This window comes from Mustela nigripes, chromosome 1 (assembly GCF_022355385.1).
Source record: "Mustela nigripes isolate SB6536 chromosome 1, MUSNIG.SB6536, whole genome shotgun sequence".
Taxonomy (NCBI): domain Eukaryota; kingdom Metazoa; phylum Chordata; class Mammalia; order Carnivora; family Mustelidae; genus Mustela; species Mustela nigripes.
Genome location: NC_081557.1, coordinates 37,255,432 through 37,278,404, shown reverse-complemented (window position 1 = coordinate 37,278,404; position 22,973 = coordinate 37,255,432). Strand labels below are relative to the sequence as shown.

The 22,973-nt window shown below is 44.3% G+C and overlaps 1 protein-coding gene across 1 annotated transcript in view; it reads left to right on the top strand.

Moving 5' to 3' along the window:
- SPON1 (spondin 1) overlaps positions 1-22,973 on the top strand; it is a 256,164-nt gene that overhangs the window by 128,457 nt on the left and 104,734 nt on the right. The window contains exon 6 of the mRNA XM_059407970.1: positions 16,950-17,098. Coding sequence (XP_059263953.1) covers positions 16,950-17,098 — 149 coding nt within the window. The remainder of the gene's footprint in view (positions 1-16,949; positions 17,099-22,973) is intronic.

The following is a 22,973-nucleotide window of genomic DNA, read 5'->3' as shown; positions in this document are numbered from 1 at the left end:
TTAGAATTGCATGAGCAGAACTCTTCCCTTTCACCAGAGCTCCAGGGAATAATAGGCCACCAGCTGCCACCTTGGGCTGCAGGTTTCGGGAACTTGGAAAGGGAATTTTCCATCCCGATTATTGCCTTTGCAGTGTTCCCAGCTGCCAGCACATGGTGGTGGGCGTTGGTATGAGCCAACTTTTGTGTTCCTAAATAATAAGGCTGAGATGCTGTCCTCCTTTGCTATAGAACCCTGGACACCCAGCAAGCTGCCAACCGGACACCCATCTTTCAACCAACTCTCCTACTTTACCTACTATGTACAGGGCTTTAAAAAAATAAGTCACCTTTTTATATATTTTTAAAAACATTGGAAGGGAAGCTACCTCTCAAGGCAAAACTAAGAAAGTTCTGATACTACCAAAGCAGAAGAGACTTGACCAAGGTCACATGCCTCGGGAGAGGGTAATCCAGGATTTCATTACATGAGCCTGGGTTAAAAGGCTAATTCTTTGGGGTGCCTGGGTGGCTCAGTGATTAAGTGTCTGCCTTCAGCTTTAGGTCATGATCCCAGGGTCCTGGGATCAAGCACCACATCGGGTTCCCTGCTTAGCAGAAAACCTGCTTCTCCCTCTCCCATTCCCCCTGCTTGTGTTCCCTCTCCCACTTTGTCTCTTTCTGTCAAATAAATAAATAAAATGTTAAAAAAAAAAGACTAATTTTTCAGCAGCGTTAAATTTACTGAGACTTAACCAGCCTAATCTCTTGCTCCTCTGTAACTGGTTTTTTTTTTTTTTTGGCCTCACACCCATCTTATTTTCTCGGACTGCACTCTGCTTACTGTGACCTCTGGGCCTTTGCACTGGCCATTTTTTGTGTTTGCAACATTTCATCCAGCCCCTTCCTTGTTCTTTTGCTCTCAGCTTAAACCCCACTGCCTTGGAGGGACTTTTCCAATTTCCCAGTCTGAATTAGCAGCTGTCCCTTTCCTGCTCTAGCCTCGTGGTTATCCTATCGTGTCACCTTCCATGCTGCGTTGCAATTGCCTGTTCACATGTTTGATCCCTCTAATATCCTAAGACAGGGCAGGACTCTAGTCTGGTTTGGCTTAGAATCCCCAGGACCCAGGATTCAGAGCGTAACACATGACCAGTGAGTATTTATTGAATTAAGAGGAAAAAAGCTCCCTTTCTACCAAGCTGCCTCCCTGAAAGATCAAATCCCAAAATAAAGATACCAGCTTTGCAATTCTTGGCTAATGGCTCCATGCAGGCTGAGCTCCTGCCCAGAGCACCTGACCTCTGATTCTTAAAATGTTCTGAGGTAAGCTTTGAGTTCCCACCTCTACCTCTTACAAGCTCACAGCTCGTCCCTGTCATTTCCCTATCACCACTCCCATTACGTGAGATTAAATTTTTCATTCCAATACAATGTGGCTCAAGCCTAGGGTAGACCAAAGCACGCCTTTAGAGACCAGGAAAGAAAGCTAACACTGCTTCTACCTTCACATTCTCCTTTTTAAAAGTGAACTTTTAATAGAAGCATACATACATGCATACATACATACATACAGAAAAGAGGGTACATCCTAAGCGTACAGCCCACAATTTCCCATTCATTTGAACACATGCATGTTAGCAACTCCAGAAGCCTCCTTTTGTCCCTTCCAGTGAGTGCTCCCCCACAAAGGGCAGCCACCATCTTGACTTCTATCATAGGTCCAGTTTGCCTGTTTTTAAACTTTTTATAACTGGAATTTCATAGCATGCACTCTTTCGTGTTTGGCTTCTTCTGTTCAGCTTTATGGTTTGTGAAATTCATCCATGTGACAATGCATAATTTTGGCTTGTTCTTTCTCATAACTGTATAATGTTTCACCACACGAATATACCACGTTTATTTCTTCCATCCTATAATGGATGAACATTGGGATTGTTTCCAACATGGAGTTATTTTGAATAGTGCTGTCCAAACATTCATGTGCATGCGTTCTGCTAAATACATGTATGTGTTTCTGTTCTTCATCTACTAGGAGCAGAATTGCTGGGTCATTAGATATGTAGCCTAGTTGTAGCAAAGATTGTTAAACAGTTTTCCACAGCTAGAGAAATCTGGGCATCTACATCTTGCCAACACTTGATATTGTTGATCTTTTCATTTTAGCTACCTGGTATGTGTGCCGTCGTATCACATAGTGATTGTAATTTGAATTTCTTTGTTTTTGACTAGCATGTTGTAATTGGTCATTTGGATAAATCTAAAGTGCCTATCAGTCCTTTGACCATTGTTTCTATGGAGTTGTCTGCCTTTTTCTTGTAGCAGTTCTTTTTATATTCTAAATATGAGTCTTTAGTCAACTACATGTATTCCAAATATCTTCTCCTGTTCTGTGGGTTGCCCTGTCACTCTTCTGATGAAGAGAATGTTTTAATTTGAACATAAGCCAAATGATCTTTTTTCTTCATGGTTAGCACTTTTTGTATCTCTCTCTTTTTTTTTTTTTTAGATTTTATTTGTTTATTTGACAGACAGAGATCACAAGTAGACAGAGAGGCAGGCAGAGAGAGAGAGAAGCAGGCTCCCTGCGGAGCAGAGAGCTCGATGCAGGACTCAATCCCAGGACCCTGAGACCACGACCCGAGCCGAAGGCAGCGGCCCAACCCAATGAGCCACCCAGGCACCCTTTTTGTGTCTCTTTTAAGAAATCTGTGCTTCCCCCACAGTTATAAAGAATTTGTTCTATATTGGCTTCTAAAAGTTTTATTGCTTCTACCCTCCATATCTAGGTGCTGACTTGATCTGCAATTGAAATCATGTATGGTGTGAGATAGGGGTCAAGATAGTTTTGCTTTTGTTTTTGTTCGCTAGAATCATTTATTGGGATGCCTATCCTTTCCCTTCTACGTTAGCGTTGCCTTTGTTGTGTATTAAGTGACTATATGTCTGTGGGTCTATTTCTGGACTCCGTATTTTGTCATCTGTTTCATTAGTCTATTTGTCTATTCTTCAAATCTGGGAACATTAGTTCTCTATTCTTCTTCAAGATTATTTTGACCCTTCTTAGTCCTTTACATTTCTGCATAAATTTTAATATGATCTCAATTTTCATTTTTAAAAAACCCACTAGTATTTTTACTGAGATTATGTTGAACTTACAAACAAAGTAGGGGAGATTTGACAACTTTACGTTATTGACTCTTCTAATCAACAAGTATCTTCTATCACTCCATTTATTTAGGTTTACTCTCTTTTCACTCAATAATGTTTTATGGATTTCTGTGGAGAAGAAATCTTCATTTTTCACTGGATTTATTCCTAGATACTATATATTTCATACTTAGCAAGTAATAGCATTTTAAAATTTCATTTTTTGTCACTGGTATGTAGAAATGATATTGATTCTTTCATATTGACTTAGTATTCAGAGACCTTGTTAAATGGATGTATTAATTATATTAGTTTATTTATAAATTATTTTGGTTTTTGTTTTTAAAGATTTAATTTATTTCTTTGAGAGAGAAAGGGCAAGAGAGAGGAAGCACAAGCAGGATAAAGGGCAGAGGGATAAGGAGGCTCCCCACTAAGCAGGGAGCCTGATGTGGAGCTTGATCCTGGGACTGCAGGATCATGACCCGAGCAGAAGGCAGATGCTTAACTAACTGAGCCACCCAGGTGCCCCTATATATAAATTATTTTGGAATTTTTACATACATCATTATATCTTTTGCCAACAATACCCTTCCAATCCTTATGCCTTCTATTTCTCTTTATTGCCTTGTTTCCCTGGCTAAAAGCTAGTAATAGTGGGCATTCTTGCCTTCTTCCCAATCTTAAGGGGAAAGCTTTTAATATCTCATTTTAAGAATGATTTTTCTATGGTTTTTTATAGATTTTTTTTGTCATGTAAGGAAATTTCCATTGTATTCTTAGTTTGCTAAGTATTTTTTTAATCATGAATGGGTATTGAATACAATCAAATACTTATTCTGTATCTATGAAGATATACATATAATTTTTCCTTTTTTCTGTTAATGTGATAAATCATATTGATTGAATTTTGATTGTTAAACCACTCTTGTATTCTTGGAATAAACTCTGCATGGTTGTGATATGGCTTAACCAGATAGAGGGTTTGTTAATATTTTGTTTGAGATTTCTATATCTTCGGTCACAAAAGATACTGGGTTTCTTTCTTCACTCCCCCTTCGATTCTGAGGTAGAATTTTTACCCCAGCCTGACTCCCCTTTTATCCTATATATAGACTTGCTTCAATAGGCTTTGCTTCTATTATTAGCTTAACAAACTTCCCCCTACGTCCTCTATCTTCTCTCTCACTGGCAGAGCAAAAAATCCTCCCCAGAGACAAAGCAATCACGAGCCAAATGCTGGTTCAACCACTCACTGACAATGTGTTCACTGACAAGTTACAGATCTTCTTGGAGCCTGTTTCCTCATCAATGAAATGGGATTGAAAAGTAGATTGGAGGGGCGCCTGGGTGGCTCAGTGGGTTAGGGCCTCTGCCTTCGGCTCTGGTCATGAACCCAGGGTCCTGGAATCGAGCCCCGCATCGGACTCTCTGCACAGCAGGGAGCTTGCTTACACCCCTCTCTCTCTCTGCCTGCTAATGATCTCTGTCTGTCAAATAAATAAATAAAAATATTAAAAAAAAATAAAAGTAGATTGGACAATAACATACAAAAGCACCTGGTACCGGTGCATACTCAGGAGTTCCTATTTCTCACTACGTCTTCTATCTACTACGTAAAACCTTTAAAATACATAACAGCATTGGCTGACTTATTTATGGAGTTTAGCTAGCAGATAAGATTCAAACCTGCAAATGAACTAATGGGGAGGAGAGAAGTCCATTCTTTTTGTTGAATTCTAAAACACAAAGCCATTATTTACTGTTCCTGCTAAGTTTTTAAATACGAGCTCCTAGATTTTTTTAAATTAGATAAACATTGCTGGAATTTATCATCCAAAGTACTATGGTTCCTTCCCTAAGGCTTCAAACTTGGGTATTAATGGTGTATTAAACATTTGGAAGTTGTCTAGAAATATGGCCTCTCTCCCATATAGAACAGTATTTGTGTAGAAAAGTCAGCTTGGAAGGATACTTTTAAATAAAGTTTCTCTTTCTAAAAATATAACTGTGATGCTATTTGTCAGTACACAATAAACCTATAACTAGCCTCTAGAGTAGCAACAGGGATGGGTTTGGAGGTGCTCTCAGATAATGTTTTTTGCCTCTGAGGTGAGAATCAGATAACTGGCTAGATTTTAGAGATAACCAAATAGACCAGGAGTTCAGAAGTTCAGAAAAACTGGGCTGGGAAGACTGAGTATCCAAAAAGGCAGAAATTCGTAAACATCGAGAGTCACTACTTTCTTTGTTGTCTGGAACATTGGACAGGGACCACCCTACTTATCCCCTGGCATCCCCACCCCAAGAGCTGATTCTGGTGATAGCCATGATATTCTGGTGACATCAGAATGACCTCCTACCTAAATCTGGACTTGACTTAGGCTTTCTACTCCATTGGAGTAGAAGGGACATGGCCTTAAGTTTGACAGACCTGATGAGAATTTCAGCTCTGCCACTTACTTGCAGCTCAGTTACATCCTCTGTAACATGGGGATGGTAACTGACCCACCTAGGAGGACCATTGTGAGAATGGAAGGGTTACCTAATGCCTATGGAGTGCCTGTTGCAGGGTATGTGCTCAATAAATGGTAATGATTGTAGTGATGATGATATTTGTTGTGATAACAGGCAACAATTATGATGACAGGAACCATAGAATCAACACCCACAGCTTTGGGGGGAGGGGTGCTGAAGGATCATTTGTATTCTATAAGATTACTCTGCTTCCAGAAACAGGAAGGGTAGCCCCAGCTGGCTCTTGCTTAATCTCCAGACTATGATTTTATGGATTTCTGGGCCCGTATGCATGATCTTGGTTGAATGAGCTATGTTGAATTTTCCCAAAAGCAGAGCCTCAGGAGAGGACTTGGGTGCAGGTGGTTTATGTAGAAGGTTGTCCAGGAAACAGGAGTGAAGGGACTGGGGCAGAATGACAAGGAAAAAGGAAGAAGCAACTTGAGTGTATTTTGAGGTCATTGGCATCAGTATACCTCTGGAAAGCGTACAGAGTGCATTCCAGAATTGTCCACTAGCACCCACCCCTCCATAGGCTAAGATTGTCTCCAGGAATGGGGTTGACTACAGAAAGGCACAATTCCCTATACTCCAGGTGCTTGCTTGCTGGCCAAGTGAGCTTTCAAAGCTCCAGAGAAGGCCTTGAGGCCGTAAATGGAAAGAACACAGTACACTTGAGGTGGACACTCACTGACAGTAGGAGTTGTGTTCTCACACCTGCCACTGTTTCCTTGTCAGCCTCCAGAAAACAGACCTGACTCCAGAAAATAGAACCTGAACGCTGACTATAAGCTTGTGTCAGAGGCTCTGCTGCTTGCTTTTGGAAACTTCTGTCTGTTCACCTGACTCATTCTGCTGCTATTCTCCCACCATTTGTTCCACTCACCCAGTGGGTTTCTACACCCGCCCCCTCCCAATGCTGACTGCCCCTGGGACCACTGCAGCTAACTAGACTACTTAGAAAATCCAGCTATCCTCTAAGACCTTGCCTTACCCTAATGAATAGACTCTGCGCATGCTCCAGTTTGCTCCCAATCTCTACTTTCCCCAGAGAAAATGGAATATCAATATTAAAAGTAAACATTTATTGAATGTTTATTATGTATCAGGAACTGTACTATTTTTATATGGATGTCCTTCTGTGACACCCATTACAACCCTAGAAGGTAGGTACCATTGTTGTTACTGTTTCACAGAAGAGAAAACTGAGTCTTAAAAAACTTAGCTTGCTTATTCAAGGTCACACAGCTTAGTAAATGGTGGAAACAGGAGTGTAAGAAGGACCTTAAACCAGTAGAAAATCTCCTTTTTCTTTTGAGACATTTGAGGCAAGGATAAACCAATAAATATAACAGCATGGATGAATGTCAAATGTATTATATTAAGTTAAAGAAGCCAGACTCAAAGGGCTACCTACTGTATGAGTTATTGATACTATATTCTTGAAAAGCCAAAACTGTAGGGACCAAAAACAGACCAGAGGCTGTCAAGGGCTGGGGCTGGAGGAATGGGGTTGACTACAGAAAGGCACAAAGCAATTTTTTTTAGGTAGTAAAGCTGTTTTATATCTTGATTGTGACATGATTGCAGGCATTTGTCAAAACTCACTGAAAGATACATCTGAAAGGATGACGTTTATTGAATTTAAAATATGCTTTTATTTTTAAAAGGAAAATAAAGCAGACAGTAATGTTCTCTTGATTGACCCCACAATTGTCCAACTGTGCAAATAGAGGGGAGTAAAAGTTAAAGTTTCAAAGACTGGGTGGCATAAATGAGTTTAGGTGGGAGCTCAGAATCAGGTTGCAAGGATCTAAGAAAAGGATTTGAGGAGAGGAAGTGGAAACAGTGAGCTTAACCTCCCCCAAAAAGCCTAGAGATGTAGGAAAGACAAAAAAAACAGTCTTTGTGGGAAGAGAGCATTGACAGGAAAATTTTTTCATTCACCATGAGGAAATTTGAACCTCTTTACTGCAAGGGAGAAGCTCCTTAGTGAAAAAGAGATGAAAGGTGGAGCGTATGCATGTATTTACCATCTCTAGCACTCTTTTTTCCTTTATGGAGATCTGAGTTTATGCCTGTTTTCATTTCCCTTCAGCCAGAAGTCCTTTAATATTTCACATACAGCAGATATGCTGGTAATAAAGTCACTCAGCTTGCCTTTATCAAAAACTGTTTTAGTTCACCCTCATTTTTGAGGGATATTTTTGCAGGATATAGAATTCAAGGTTGACAGTTTTTTATTTCTTTTAGAACTTCAGGAGTGTCCCTTCCCTGTCTTCTGGTTTATCTTGGTTTTGAAGTCAGCAGTCATTATTATTTTTGTTTTTCTGATTGTCTTGTTTCTTTTGGGCTCTGGCTGCCTCTAAGACATTTTCTTTTTCTCTAGTCATCATTAATTGCTTTTGATGTGCATAAGTATAATTTTCTTTGTTTTTATCCTGTCTGCAATTTATTGGACTTCCTAGACCCTAAGGTTAATATTTTTCATCAAGTTTTGGGCAATTTCATATGTTATTTCTTTAAATATTTTAATAACTCAATCTCTTGATCCTTTCCTTCCAGGATTCCATAAATCTTACATTAAACAACTTACTGTTGTTCTAAAGTTCACGAGAACCCTGTTTATTTTTTTAATCTTTTTTCTCTGTGCTTCATTTAAATTTCTATTACCCTGTCTTTCAGTTTATAGACCATTTTCTTTGCCATATCCTCTTATAGATGTTATATTTTTGAGTTCTAGATTTTTCATTGGGTTTTTAAAAACACATCAGGCTCTACACTGGGTGTGAACCTGCTTAAGAGTCTCCCTCTCCAATGGAATACTATGCAGCCATCAAAAGAAATGAAATCTTGCCATTTGTGACAACGTGGATGGAACTAGAGGGTATCATGCTTAGCGAAATAAGTCAAGCGGAGAAAGACAACTATCATATGATCTCCCTGATATGAGGAAGTAGAGATGCAACATGGGGGGTTAAGGGGGTAGGAGAAGAATAAATGAAACAAAATGGGATTGGGAGGGAGACAAACCATAAGTGACTCTTAATCTCACAAAACAAACTGAGGGTTGCTGGGGGGAGAGGGTTGGGGGAAGGGGGGTGGGGTTATGGACATTGGGGAGGGTATGTGCTATGGTGAGTGCTGTGAAGTGTGTAAACCTGGCAATTCATAGACCTGTACCCCTGGGGATAAAAATATATTATATGTTTATAAAAAATAAAAAATAAAAAAAAAAGATTCTCCCTCTCCTTCTTCCCCTCCCCCATGAACTCACATTTTCTCTCTCTCTCTCTCTCTCTCAAAAAAAAAATTTTTTTTTTCTCTCATGAGAGTCTTCATCTGTTCACCCATTATGTCCATCTCTTCCTTTAAGTCCTTGAACTTGATAGTAGTGTTTTAAGGTCCTTATATGGTAATATCAACCTACCCATCATTTCAGGAACTCTCTCTTTTGACTCTTTTTTCTCATGGTTATAGATCATATTTTCCTGCTTCTGCATTTGTTAATAATTTTTGATTGATGGACATTGATGAGTAACTGAATTTATTATCTTTTTTTTACAGAGTTTGGGGTTTTCATCTGGCAGATGGTTAATTTACTGGTATATCTGCTTGTTTTCTTTTCAAGGCTTGTTTCCAAAGCTTTGTCAGGCTAAGTCAAGACTAGTCCTTACTCTAATGTGAAAGTATTTTTCTCCTAAATTGTGCCTTTTCCAGGGTCTTAGTTGAATGCTCAGGATAGGCAGCAAGGTCTCCCGAATATGGGTGGTTGGAACCCCAACATCTTCAGCATTGTGTGACTTAGGCAATCTCCATTCAGCTCATAGCTCCCCAGTAGCTGTATTTCCCAAGCCTGTGGAGTTTTGTCCTACCCATGTGCACCTTGGTGTTTGGTCAAAGACTTAGAGGGACTCCTATGCATGTTTCTGAAGTTCCTTCTTTATGCAGCATCTCCCTCTCTTGCATTCTTACCAGGAAATCTTGTCTACCTCTGCGCCCTTAAAGTCCTGTCTTTACCTCCTCAGCTCGGCCAGATTGTCATGCTCTGTTGTGTTCCACCTTCCTATACCGCACACCAGAAAATGTCCGGGACAAACATGGTGCTCACCTCTTCTGTTACCTTTCTTTCAGGGGTCATAGTGTTTTGCTATCTATTTTCTAACTTCTGAAAATTGGTGCTTCGTACATTTTACCCAATTTTATCATCCCTTATGTTGAGAGGGCTAGTCCAGTACCATGTAGTCCATCAGTGTGAGAAGCAGAGGTTGTGTGAGCACATATAAATTTGGAAGCTGTAGACAAAACAATCATATTTTCCTAGGTAAAATAAGAACTTTTTATTAAGAAATTCATATCCTTTCTGATCTGCCTGGCTGACTGGCTTCATCATTGATCATTCCTTCTTTACAAATACTCTCTCTTTCTTTCTTCCTTGACCTGCCTTATAGTTTTCCATGTACCTCTGGTTTTCTCTTATTCTCTGCTTTTGCATATCCTGGTCCTACTACAATAAATACCTTCCTCCTTCTCCCTAATTGCCTTGTTATCTTCTACTTAGCCTTCAGAAGGTAGGTCAGCTGTCATCTCCTCCAGGAAGCTCTCTCTGATATAGTCTGGGTTGAATATCCCCCATTTGTGTTTTTATGTTACTCTGTGTTGCCTTTATGAAAGCTGTATCATGTACACTCCATTGGAATTACCTGTTATGACCTTTCCTCCATACGCTTCACCCCACCTTCTGGACTGAACATCTCAAGGACCAGGACCAAGTCTAATTTAGCTCAGAGTCTCCATGGACTAGCACAGATTTTATCAAAATTTCTCTAAAAGGACCAGAAAGTAAATATTTTAGGGTTTTCAGGCCAGGCAGTCTCTCTTATGACTACTCAACTCTGCCATTGTAGCAGGAAAGAAGTCATAAATAACACATAACTAACATGTGAAATATACAATTTTATTGGGGGAAAAAAAGTGGGCTATGGCTTGTTGATTTCTAACCTAGCATATAGTATGCCTCGTAAACATTTATTTAGTGAATGAATTAAAAGAATAGCATGTTATTATTGGAAGCCTCAGAGGAAATGCAGGAGAATACAATCAATTCTTTAAGTGCACGTGTTTTCCCTGAAATGGAAAAGTGGCACTTTTCTTAAGACCTCAAAGAAAGAAGAAAGGCTAGCTGAGTAAAGAAGGCAGAAAGAGAGAAAGTAGAAGAATTTCTGGCCAACCTGACAGATCTCCCCATGCAGGGTTTTTTCCAGGAGGCCATCCTGGGACAGGATCTTGAAAACCTGAATAGCTTGATCAGAGTGAGCTCCTGAAGCAGCCAAGGGCAGGAAGAGCCAGAGGGCAAGTACAAGCTGTGTCCTGGGTAGCACCCAGGGGCAAACCCAGAAGAGCCAAGTCCTGCAGCCAAATCCAAAGCGTCAAAACCCAGGCAGATCCTGGAAGTGAGCCTAGGGTGAGAACAGCAAGGGCAAGAGCGAAGTGAGATCCAAGACAACTTTTATGAATAGAGCTGGCAGGTCCGCGGCATTTTGCTGCTGGTCACTAGCCACATGGTGCCTGGATAAGTCTGGATAGGTTGACCTGCGTCTTCTCAGAAGAGTTAAGTGACAAGTTATCCTCTTAGACATAAAAGGAGGACAGCCAGCAGGACTTAGGGACTGGAGAAGCTTCCATGCAGCAATTAATTATAGCAGATCCATAAAGACCCAACCAGAGGAAAAAATCAAGATTTGCTGAGATACAGTAGGTGAGGCTGAGGTTGGATAATGGCAGGTTGTCACAGTCTAGACATCAAGGCTGTAGGACGTTCTCCAGGGAAATGCCATGAATGTTATGTCAAGGAAATGCGTGGGTGACTTTCTGCTGGACTGAGGTTGGCAGGGGAAGGCCGCCACTGGCAAAGCAAGCCAGCAAAACTGGGCTATCACCAAATGCCTGCCATAGGTAGAAAACTTCAGAGAATCTGTCTACATGCCACATACCTCCTTCATCGGCAATGGCCTTTTAGGCATCCTTGTAAATTTAGGCATCACTGGTAACGTAACACCAGCAGTGACAGCAGAAAAGGTGTCAGAAGTGAGATTACAACACACACATTCAGGACGTCTCCCAGGGAGAGCTTTTCAGACCTGGTTGCCCATCAGTATTTCAAACTTATATGTCTAATCATTTCTTCCTCCCAGCTTCCCACCTGCCTCTGTCTCATTTTTGCGTCCTCTAAACTATTGGGAAAAAACATCTAGGCGCAGGTATGTATAGGCCACTAGAACACTGCTGGAACCGGAGAGAGGCATGCTAAGCCAAAGAGCTTTGGCCCTACCTGGGAGCCAAAGAGGTTGGCAGTAGTCTTTTTTCTCTGCCCCTGCTCCCCAGGCTGAAGCCCTAGTGTTTCACCAAGGACCTCAGCCGTAGCCCCCCTGAGCATCCATATAAGAAAACCAAGGCATGTACGTTGTTTCTTTCTCTCCAGGCCTCTCAGTACCTGTGGTTTCTCCCTCTCCTTCCTGCCTTACTTCCTGGAGGATGCTGGGGCCCAGTGTTGCACTTCTCCGTGTCCCAGCTAACTGGGTCTGATGAGCCAACTCATTCTCAGGCCGCTGAGTCCCAGTTAGAGGATTCCCTCCTGGTGTTTCTTTCAGCTTCAGGTCCTTGCATCTGACATTCTGTCGTCTCTACCCTCTCATTCTAAGCCAAACTGCCCTCTGATCACCTGCTCAGATCTTTTTTGCTTCCCTTGTCTTCCAGAAGCTTGTTTGGATTTGTCCTGTCCATCCTCTTCATATTTAACTGAGCTGGCTGAGATCTATGAAGCCCACCTTGTGTTCCAGCCACTACTCAAGACTTCATGGACTTTAGCGTCAGAATAACACATTAGGTGTCAGGTGTCATGCTTTCCTGGGGTAACCCTCACTACACTCTCATGTCAATATCCAGGTGAAGAAACTGAGTTTGAGAGTGATTACTGACTTGTCCAATCTGGAATTGAGCTTCAGAATTGAGCCTAGAATATACGATGGTCTGATTCAAACACCAGAGCTCTAACTGCTTTCCCAAACTATCTCCCACAGTCTGTCCAAGCTTCCCTCTTACTGGCTCATACCTCTGATCCTGTGTCTGCATTCCCTCCCCACTGCCCTAAGTCCAACCCTACACCACTCACGCAGGGAGTGTTGACCGATCTCCTCACCCTGGGCCTCTACCTTCCCACCACTGGGTGTGGCCTGGATGTGGTGTGATGGAGAGCGTAGCTCTGGCCCCAGGCAGATTTGACCTTGAATCCCAGTGTCCTCACTCATTGACTCTGTGATCTTGGGTTAACTCACTTAACCTCTCTGAGTCTGGGTTTCCTCCTGTGAAATATGAGAAGCCTGATAGCCTCTGTGTCAGAGGAAGCTCTTTTTCTGAGTGTTTAAGGAAATAATGTAGTTCAGTCCTTGGCACAGTGCCTGGCACTTACTAAGGGCTCAGTGCATGTGAACTATTATTGTATGATTCTTCCCTGAAGGAAACTTCCATCATGTCTTCCCCTCTCACAGTGGGCACTCAGCACTCTCCTCAACCTAGTCCTGACTTTCGTTTTATCTTCTCTTTTTGCCTTCAATCCCTCCAGTTCCCCAAGCAGTGTCCTCTCCTTCCTGACCTCTCAGTGCGATATAGGGACAAGAGCGTGTGCTCTAGGGTCAGGCGGATTGGGTTCGAACCCCAGTTTGACCCTTGCTAGCTCTGTAAGCTTTGGCAGCTTTGTCAACATGTCTGGGTCTCAGTTTTCTTAGCTAAAAAGATGAAATGAGGGTGTAGTGAGGGTTAGTCCAGGAAAGCATTACACCTGACACCTAATTGGTATTTAGTCCTCTTATCTATGTTATCACTGGAATTCCTGCTTCTCCTGTCCTGCTGGGCTTCCCGTGGGAGTTTCCTTCCACTGGGAAAGTTTCCTTGCTCCTCCATCATAGTTGGATTCCTTTTGTGGCTTCCCATTATGCTTTCCGTCCATAATAATATGGAGAACTTTGCATTGTACATTTCTTTAAAGTTTTCATAGCCATGCACCTGAAGTCATCGCCCTACCTAATGTTGCAGATTGTTTTCCATGGGTTCCTGCCTTGTCCCCCCCCAGGTAGGATAGAGTCTGGTCCCTCCCCCTAGCCTAGTGCCAGTCAGATATCTATTATGTGGTTGATGTCATTCAGTGGGTTGAAATTTGAATTAATGTGGCAATTTGCAAGACCAGTGTAGGAAATCAACAACTGAATTGATCAGAAAGGTGGACAATGACGTATTCTTTAAGTGTAAGAAACCACAAAGACGGAACCTACTCTTGAGGCACCTGCTTCTCTGTATTCGTGCCTTTGGACTTGGACTTTTTGGATTCGGGGGTTTTGGAGTGAGCTGTTCCATCCCCGCTACTCTGTGTTCTTGTTTCTGTAATATCCCTGGCCGTGCTGGATTGTAAGTAATCCGCGGAACCATCTGTTTCCCCGCCCCCAGACTGTGGGGATAAGCCCCTGTCCAATTCCTGTCAGTGTCCGGGACCTGCCACTGTGCTTGGCACACAGTAAATGGAAGCTGAGGGAATAAATCAGAAAGACCCAGCTGGGTCCATCCCCTCAGCTTCCTAGGATTGTGCCCGTTCCTAGTCTCTTGTCTTATCCCACCGTATGTAGATTTCTTGTCTTCTGTACTGAGTAAAAGGCAGGTTTCATGTTTTACTTGTTTTTGTAGCCTCCCTAACAACGAGGAAAGGAGGAAACTGTAATTACTGAGTGTCTATTATGTGCCAGTAGTGATTTCACATATATTATCTCAGCTTTTAGAAATTGAATTTAATTCTTATAATAGGTTGGTAAGATAGGCATTATCAGCCTTGAATTACAGAGGAGGGAGCTGAGACTCAGGGGAGCAAAATAATTGGAATTTGACCAAGTTGACCTAGCTAGAAAGTGGCAGCTCTGGCGTGTGAAGCCCTGTCTGCCGGCTGTAAGGCCAATGCCATTCTTTGTTGGTTGGTAGTGTTTGTTTTTAACAGCACGCAGGTGAGCGGAGTATGTTAGCCCAGTAGGTGTCAGGAACTCTGCTGAGCTGAGACTTGAATTTAATCACATTGAATCACATCTGTGCAAGCCTGCTCCCAAATGTTTCAAGCACATATACTGCCTACCTTTCCCTTTGATTGTTTGGATGAAAATTTTTTGAAAACATGCACTGAGCACTCCCAGTGCATCAGACACAGTGTTGGGTGCTGGGAACACGGCGCTGAAGACAGGCATCCTCAGGGACAGTCTGGTGGGGAGACAGACCTGCAGCAGGGACCATACACATTATCTGTGCTGTGGGGAAACAGGAGGCAAGTCAGTCTGGTGGGGACCGTAGAGACTTCTGAATAGATCATGAAGGAGGGATGAGAGTTGGCCAAGCCTAGCAGTAAGAGAACCACAGGGAACAGCATGTGCTAAGCCCGGGAGGTACAGAATGGCAGGTAGGATGGGTCTGGGAAAAGGGGGCATTTCAGCGGAACAAGGCAGAGGGAGCAAGAGATGCTAAACCTGGTCTCCCTGTGTTCACAGCATGAACCGAAGGTCATGAGTGGCTCCCAGCCCTTGCCCCTACACCAGCAGTGCTCCTGGGTTAGACAACAGCTAGGACAGCCTACTCACTCAGGAGTGAGCTGCGGGAAGAGCTGGCCGCACATCCGTCTGTCTTCTCTAGAGAACTGATGGATGAACCCAGGGTTTGCATTTCCCTGATGTGTGGGAAATAATGAGCAAGCGATTGGGCCGGCTGACCTAGTGATGTCATCTGCCTGCCAGTGGGGGGGTGGGGAAGGGTATGGCTGCCCTCAGCAGGTTGGGAGTGGGGGTTGGTGCCCAAGTTCTCGATGTGCCCCTGCAGCAGAGGGCTCTGGAGTAGCAGGGAGCCGATGTAAATGAGGATCAGGTCCCGTTCAGAAGGGCCTTCTTCTGTGATGGGTGGAGCAGAGAGTTCGGTCACTGCGGGCCACCGGGTGGTAAGCTTATGTGTCCCTTGTGTCCACCCAGTTCCAGTTTTCCTCTGTACTGTGCCTGAAAACATTCTTTAAGTCACGCCTTTATTAGCCAACCAAGAATGGCTGAAAGCTGAACTGGTGTTATGATGAATTGTATGTTACTTAGCCAGTAATTAATACATATATATGTGTGTGTGTATACATACTATGTATGTATATTATGTGTATATATCATATGTGTGTGTACGTATTCTATGTATGTGTATATGTGCATGTGTGTGTGCGTGTATCAATACTTATCACATGCAGAAGCAAACTCAGTGCAGTGCTGATTCTGACTCTCTGTTCCCCTCCTTCCCCCCCCTGGCACTTTGAAACCCTCTCCATTAGTTTTGTCTTGGTCCTGTCCAGATCTTGTTCTGTTCTCCCCTGCGGCACCCTCTGGTTCCCTCCTACACCCCTGACGGGCCTCCTCCCTGGTGATCCTTAGCAGACCACCGTGGACCAGTCCCTTCCACATATCCAGACTGCTGCCCCCGTCCTCTCACACGGCCAGCTCACCTGCCCCTCATCCCGGAAGGCACTGAAAAGCCAGCCTGAAGTCAACCGGGCTCATTTCTGAGAATGGCCCAGGCCTACTCACCACCCACTCCCTCTACCCTTGGCTCTGTGCTCTCCCACCACAGCCCTACACTCCCGTCTTGCTCCCTTTAATGCGTTCTTCATACTGCTGCCTTTATGGCTTATCTAAAATTCAAATACAATCATGCCATTCTCTTGCTTGGACCCTTCAGTGGTTTCAGACCCTTTCAAATGACATCCGAACTCCGGAAGCATTTAGAGCAGCACCATCCGTGACCAGGCTCCTTCCTACCTCCCTGGCATGGCTTACTACCTCTCCCCTGACAGCAGGTGACACAGCAATGCTAGATTGCTTATGGCTCCCCAAACACACAGTGTTATTTAATGCTTCTGAGTCTGCCAGAAATAGCCTCTCCTCTCCATCCTGTCTTACAAATCTGATCAGCCTTTCAAAGTCTTTCTCTGAAACCCTCCCAGACAGAAGTCATCGTTCTGGGCTGCCTCCATGTCTCACTCAGGCATCTGCTGTCCTGTCTGCAGATTCCCAATACCTTCTTGCTTCCACAGATGGTCTCACTCCTCCCTGAGTAGCAGAGGACCTAGCAAAAGTGGGTGCTTAGCCAGCACGGTTGGAATGATGGTTGAATTGTACTTTCTTCCCAGCATTTAAGGGGCTCGTGTTTTCGCCACAGCCACACTGATCCCTGCCCCCTGATTGGCTTTCCCAGGTCGGGCCAATCACTGGTCTGCAATCATTGGTGGATCCCACTCCAAGAACTACGTGCTGTGGGAGTATGGAGGCTACGCCAGTGAAGGTGTCAAACAGGTTGCAGAACTGGGCTCACCCGTGAAAATGGAAGAAGAAATTCGGCAACAGGTAAGAAAAAGAATCACAGAATGACCCAAAACCAGGCACGGAGTCAAAGCATCGGTTAGATCTCTGGGGGTTAGAAGTTTATAGTACGGTGTGCGGTGTTCGGGGAGATCGGCGCCCTAGGAAGCAAAATTTGTTTGCTGAGTTTGGGGCGGAAGCGGGTGGAAATTAAGTCGAGTTGAGGACAGAGATACACAGGCCCCTCTTGTGGTCTCAGATTTTCCCTGACCGGATTTGTGTCTTCCCCAATTTGTGCTAACAGCCGCTGCTGGGGCCGCGTGGGTGACTTGCGACATCTCTGGTCTCCGGAGAGTCGAGTGGCTGGCTCTCAGTTTTCTTGCTATGATCCTTGCCGGGGTCAGGGGAGTGACACCCAAGTTGTCTAAACCAAAATCGCCATTCAAAATCACCATGAAAACAAACTGTTTATCAGCACGTGCGTTCTGTAACTGTGCCTTGAGGTGTTGGACAAATTCATCGGTCCTTAGTCACAATAGTTACAGATGGCACAGGAGCATCGTCCGTGCACCACCTGACATGGGCCCAGGAAGTGTGCCATCATGTAGGTTCCCAGGCATCCCAGTGGAGAGATGAGGGAGGAATTGCCCATTGTTCGTTCTGATTTGTGTGACTGACCTTGCTATTTCGTCCCCCCATGGAAAGCACTAGAAAGAGGCGGGGAGGGATCTGGAAAGAAGAGCTGCAGTTTTTCTGTGGCCATTCACGGCCGTACTGCGGAGAGGTGATGGGCCAGCTTCAGCCGTGGCCGCCCACGGTAATCCTTCAGGTCTGAGAGAGCTCTGTGGGCAGCCAGGGCACACTGCCTGCACGCTTGCTCAAGAGGGATTCAGCAAGGCGCAAACCATGCTTGGGCTGTGGTCATTTCACAGCACAGGTCACTACCAGGCTGTTCCACATCCGAGACTGCAGGAGGCCCTGGAGACACGGGCCCAGGTGTCACAATGTGTACGTGCCCACAAGCCTGAGCGGCACAGGAGGGCAAGCGCAGCTGAGGGCCCCCCAGTGCTTCCCTTTGAAGTCGGCTATGGGGACTCCAGGCTGCCCACAGGCCTTAAACTGAAGGCAACAGAGGTCACCCTGACTCCTTCTATAATCCCCTGAGGAATCCTTTGGACCCGAGTCCAGAAATGCCCCAGAATTAGCTTATGTTTCTTCTTAATATGATTTAAAACCTTTTCCACATTCTTGGGGAAAAACGTTTAACCAGATGTCTTAAGATTGCACGCTATTCATCACAAGGGCATCCAACCAACTAGTTAGTGTTTCTCTGACTCTGGTGGAGAGTACCTTGTGACTGGAGTCACTCATTCAGGCATCAGCACAGAACAGACATCTGTGAAGCCATGGAGGGCTTGAGCTTGGTGCTGGTCTGTCCAGCCTGTCATGAGGGAGGGTCCTTTGAACATGGACCATGAGGGTCCATGTTCCTGGGTCTTGAGCATAGGATGGTGGTACACTGGCTTATCGAGTCCCATTGTGTGGTATGGTAAAGAAAAAAAAATTGTTACAAATAATAGTTGAAATACTAAAGTTTGCAAATAAATTACATCAAGGTCAAGGGTATCTTGGTAATAATGCCAGTCTCCTTTGTTGTCTTTCTTGAGAGACTTCTGGGAAAAAGAATCATGTATGAGTCATGAGAAACTGGGACCAGTTGTGCCAAAAAAAACCTATTTATCATGTGTCATAGCAGCACAAAGGTTGGAAGCTGATGGATAGGACCCCCAGCCTTAGATTGTCCCCCTCTGGGAAATATTCTTTGCTTGGCGTGTTCCTAACCATGGAATTAGCTTCTGTGCCACACAGTCTGCCTCTCCCAGCTGAGTAGTATTCCTGATATTAAATCATAATTATAAACCTAATGATGAGGACTGCACAAGGGATTTAAAATTCCACGGAGCATATCTTAGGGTGTGTCGCTGCCTTTCAGGTCCCCTGGAGCTAGGTGTCTACTTTTAGCTCTCACGTCTGGTCTGAGAAGACAATAGTATTATCCCCATTTTACAGATAAGGCAAGTGAGGCACAGTCAATAGCTAGAGAATACTAGAACTTGAACCCAAATCTGCCTCGCTCTTGTACACGGCCCCACCTACATAAATTGCAGGGCTTCATGCAAAGTGGGGTCACTTGTTCAAGATTTAAGAATCTAAGGTGGTGATACTGTGAATTTCACAGCATGGAACCCTGGGAGGCTGCTGGGCACAGCCCTTGAAGCCAGCCCTGCCCATCCACTTCCCTGCCCCCCACAGCTGCCCCACAGAAACTCCTCTCAGCAGCTTCTGAGATAATCCCTATTTCCAGAGCTCCACCAGCAGTGCATCCAGCCCCCCAGCCCCTTGGAAAGTCAGCCAGATAGAGTGATTTCCAGATCCCTTCACTTCCAGACATTTCAGAGTCCTCAATATTGTTCCCTGCAAACACAGAATTTATTATATTTTTCTGTAAGTCAGGTAAGAAACAACATAAAAAGCAGCAAGAATATGAATCCTCCTAGAATATAAAAGTGTCCTCTGAATAACGGGGAACTTGTTTGAACACATCTACAAACTAACACAGTGTTCTCAGCCTTTAATGCCTTATATCCTACCAATCTCTCTATCAAAGAACCTGAGTCCAACAGGATGAAAAAAAAAAAAAAAACCGCCCTCTTTTCCCAAGAAAGACATTTATATGCTTACTCGCATTCTCTTATTATAGACCTATCGCTCACTGGCAAGTTTCAAGGGCATTAAAAATCACAGTAGATATTGTTGGAGGTAAATCCTATGCTAATGGCTTTCAAACACAAATGAGCAAAAATAATAATCCCATTAGTAGGGGAAAATTGTAATAATATTATGGAGTATAAATTTTACTGTTACTATAACTACAGAACAACCAAGAAAATTAATAAAAAATCACAGTAACGTTATTGCCAAAACACTGGTGGTCAGAGAGGGTCAGGGAAGGTCGCAAGGCCCAGGTCTTTGCAGAGAGATGGTGTCTTGGTGGGGAGCAGGGAGTGTGGATTAGAACTACGGAGCTTCGAGCAGACTGATAAGTCGCAAACTGGCAACCCAAGGCAGGTGAGGCAGTAGGGAATGGCGGTCGTATGTGTAGGTAGCCCCAGGCACTAACAGTGAGCAGGTGTGTACTCACTGTTATGAAGATGTTGTACTGAGTCCATTGCATGTTATCAAGCACACACTTCTGGCGTGTGTACTAGGTGTCTAGTTCTCTGCCAGACGTGGCCCCAAGATGGCACCCTGTTCACCACATTAGTCATGCTGGAAACGTACGCATCATCCTGGATTCTGTCCCTTGCCCCACCTCTCGCCTTCTGTCCTAAATTCATCCAGTTCACTTCCCCATCCCCACGGCCCCATCTAAGCCATCCTCATCTCCTGCACTAGTTTCCTGATCTCCCTGCCTCCAGTCCTCTTCCTCTTCTCCACACTGCTCCAGGGCCATTTCAATAAAACATAAATCAGATTAGGCCATTCCCTCTGACTAAGATGTCCTCACAGATCCTAGGACCAAGTTCAAATTCCTTATCGTAGCTAGAAACCCCAGCATGATCCAGCCTTGTCTTGCCTCTCCCGTCTTATTTCTTGCTGCAGCTGTAAGCTTTGCCCATCCAGAACCATGTTCAGTCTCCCCAAAGAGCCATGCCACTCTTGCATCTGGGTCTTCCCCCAGCCTGGAACATCTTCCAGCTCCTCTTCCCCTGGTGAACTCCTAAGTATCCTTCCAGGCTCAGCTTAAATGTTGTTTCTTCCTGGAAGCCTTCTCTGATTCTGTACAAAACGGGTGCCCTTGCAGGGAGCTCACACAGCACCCAGTACCTCCTCTTCATCGCCACCATTGCATTTACTCTAAGTCCTTGTCAGATGTGTCTCCTTCACTAAACTGCAAAGCTCCAATCTGTGTTTCCAGCATCCTCTCCTTTGAGCTGGGCAGTGCTAGCTGCTTCATGAATGTTTCTTGACTGAATTTATTTATCCACTCAACTTTATTGAACACCAGCTAAATGGCAGGCATTACAAATACAGCAGTGAGCAGATGATTCCCTGCCTGCATGGAGTCTGTGTTCTAGCAGGGAGACAAGAATGAAATTAGTTAAATAATTAAAAATTAGAGTAAGTAAGAAGAAACTGACAAGAAGGGACAGAGAAAGCAGTGTTAGGGAGAGACCTTGGAATTAGGGTGCCCAGGAAATATCTCCCTGAGAAGTCTCCCTGAGACCATCATGCTGAGTCCCCAAAGATGAAAACATAAGGAAAAGGTCATTCTGAAGGGTGATGACATGTACAAAGGCCCCGCGGTGGAAAAGAGCTTATGCTGTAAGAACCCAGAGAAGACCTGTGTGAGAGGAGAGGGAAGGAAAGCAAGTGTGGCCCAGCATGAGACGAGTTGAATGAGGGCCTTTTATCTCCACGCTGAAGAAATTCGCAGGTGGGGAGAAGGAGGCAGGTCCATGAACCTATTCCCATATAAGGTGCTCGGACTTCAGGGGAATCTGTGCGTCATCTGGGGGCGTGCAGGCATTGGACTGTGGCAGTCCTTGATGTGCCGTTTTCTGAACCACCCCGGGCTTTCATGGCCCCTGTCCCTCATGGCCAGAGAGACACATGTTAGTTTCCATATCACGTGGGGAAGCTGAGTCCAGAGCCCCTTCCCTGGGCATCCTTAGCTCCCTGTGCAGACCCTCTCCTAGACTGGAATGTCCCCACTCTTTCCTTTTCTGTCTCCCAGGTAGAAAGTGTGTCCCTTGAAGGCAAGAACTTGTTGGTTTTCCTCACTGCTGGAGTCTCCTTTTCAAACCCACCTCTGATTCTGTTCATGCCCACTCTGTCGCTTTGTTATGGTTTCTTTTATATCTTCAATATTAAACATGTCTAATTATCTCATTCAGATTACTCTATTATCGCAGGGTCTTAGGGACCAGTCTTCCTTTAAATTGTTTCCTCCTTTGCTTTTGGGTTGTTCCCTCTCGTCCAGCAGATGCCTTTCTTTTTTTCCAGTGGGCATCCGCTGTGCTCAAATTGTGATGTTTTCTTGGTTGGGGGGGACAGCATATTTTCATTTGTCAACTCCCATTTTTATGTCCTTTCTCAACTTGGAGATTCCCCCCTGAACCCCCAGTGTAAATATGGACTCTGCTCTTACGCACCAGAAAGCCCGAGGCTTCTGATCCCTGAAGGAGAATTTTTACTCAGGGGCCTAGATAGAGCACAAGCTTCCGGGTGGTCTTCCTAAAGGTAACTGGTAAATGTTGCCCCATCCCCAGTTTGCAAATAGGACAGCCCTTCAAAATGTCTAGCGTGATGCCACCAGCGTCTTCCCACATCTCCTCTTCCGCCAGCTCAAGTCTTCCCCTTCTCCCCTCATGTGGGTGTGAAACCTTGGCCCCTGCCCCTGGGGCCCACATCCTAGTCCACGGCCCCCACAGGCCACTGGGTGCCAGCCTGCTTGCTGCTCTGGGTTTGAATTTTCTCCCCCAGTGCTGGCATCCAGGAGATTTTTCCAAATGTGTCTAAGTTTTCAGTTATGTATTTTTAAAAATTTGCCCATTACATTTTGTCTAACATGTTTGTGTCTGAAGTAGGAGGGAGAAAGCTAGGCTTTTGCATCGGCTCAATGTCTTGTGTTTCTGGATGTCCACCTAATATCTCCAGCACCTAACACGGTATCTCTCGTGTACTAGGTGCTCAACACCTATCTGGACTGATTCATGAAAAAGCGAGCCATGAATGTTTTTTGCATAAAACCATGAGGGTTGAATGACCACTTGCTCATGGAAAATGCCCGAGAGAAAAAAACACTCTGGCTTTTATGTAACATATCAGTCTGAACATGTAAGTTATATTTAACTTA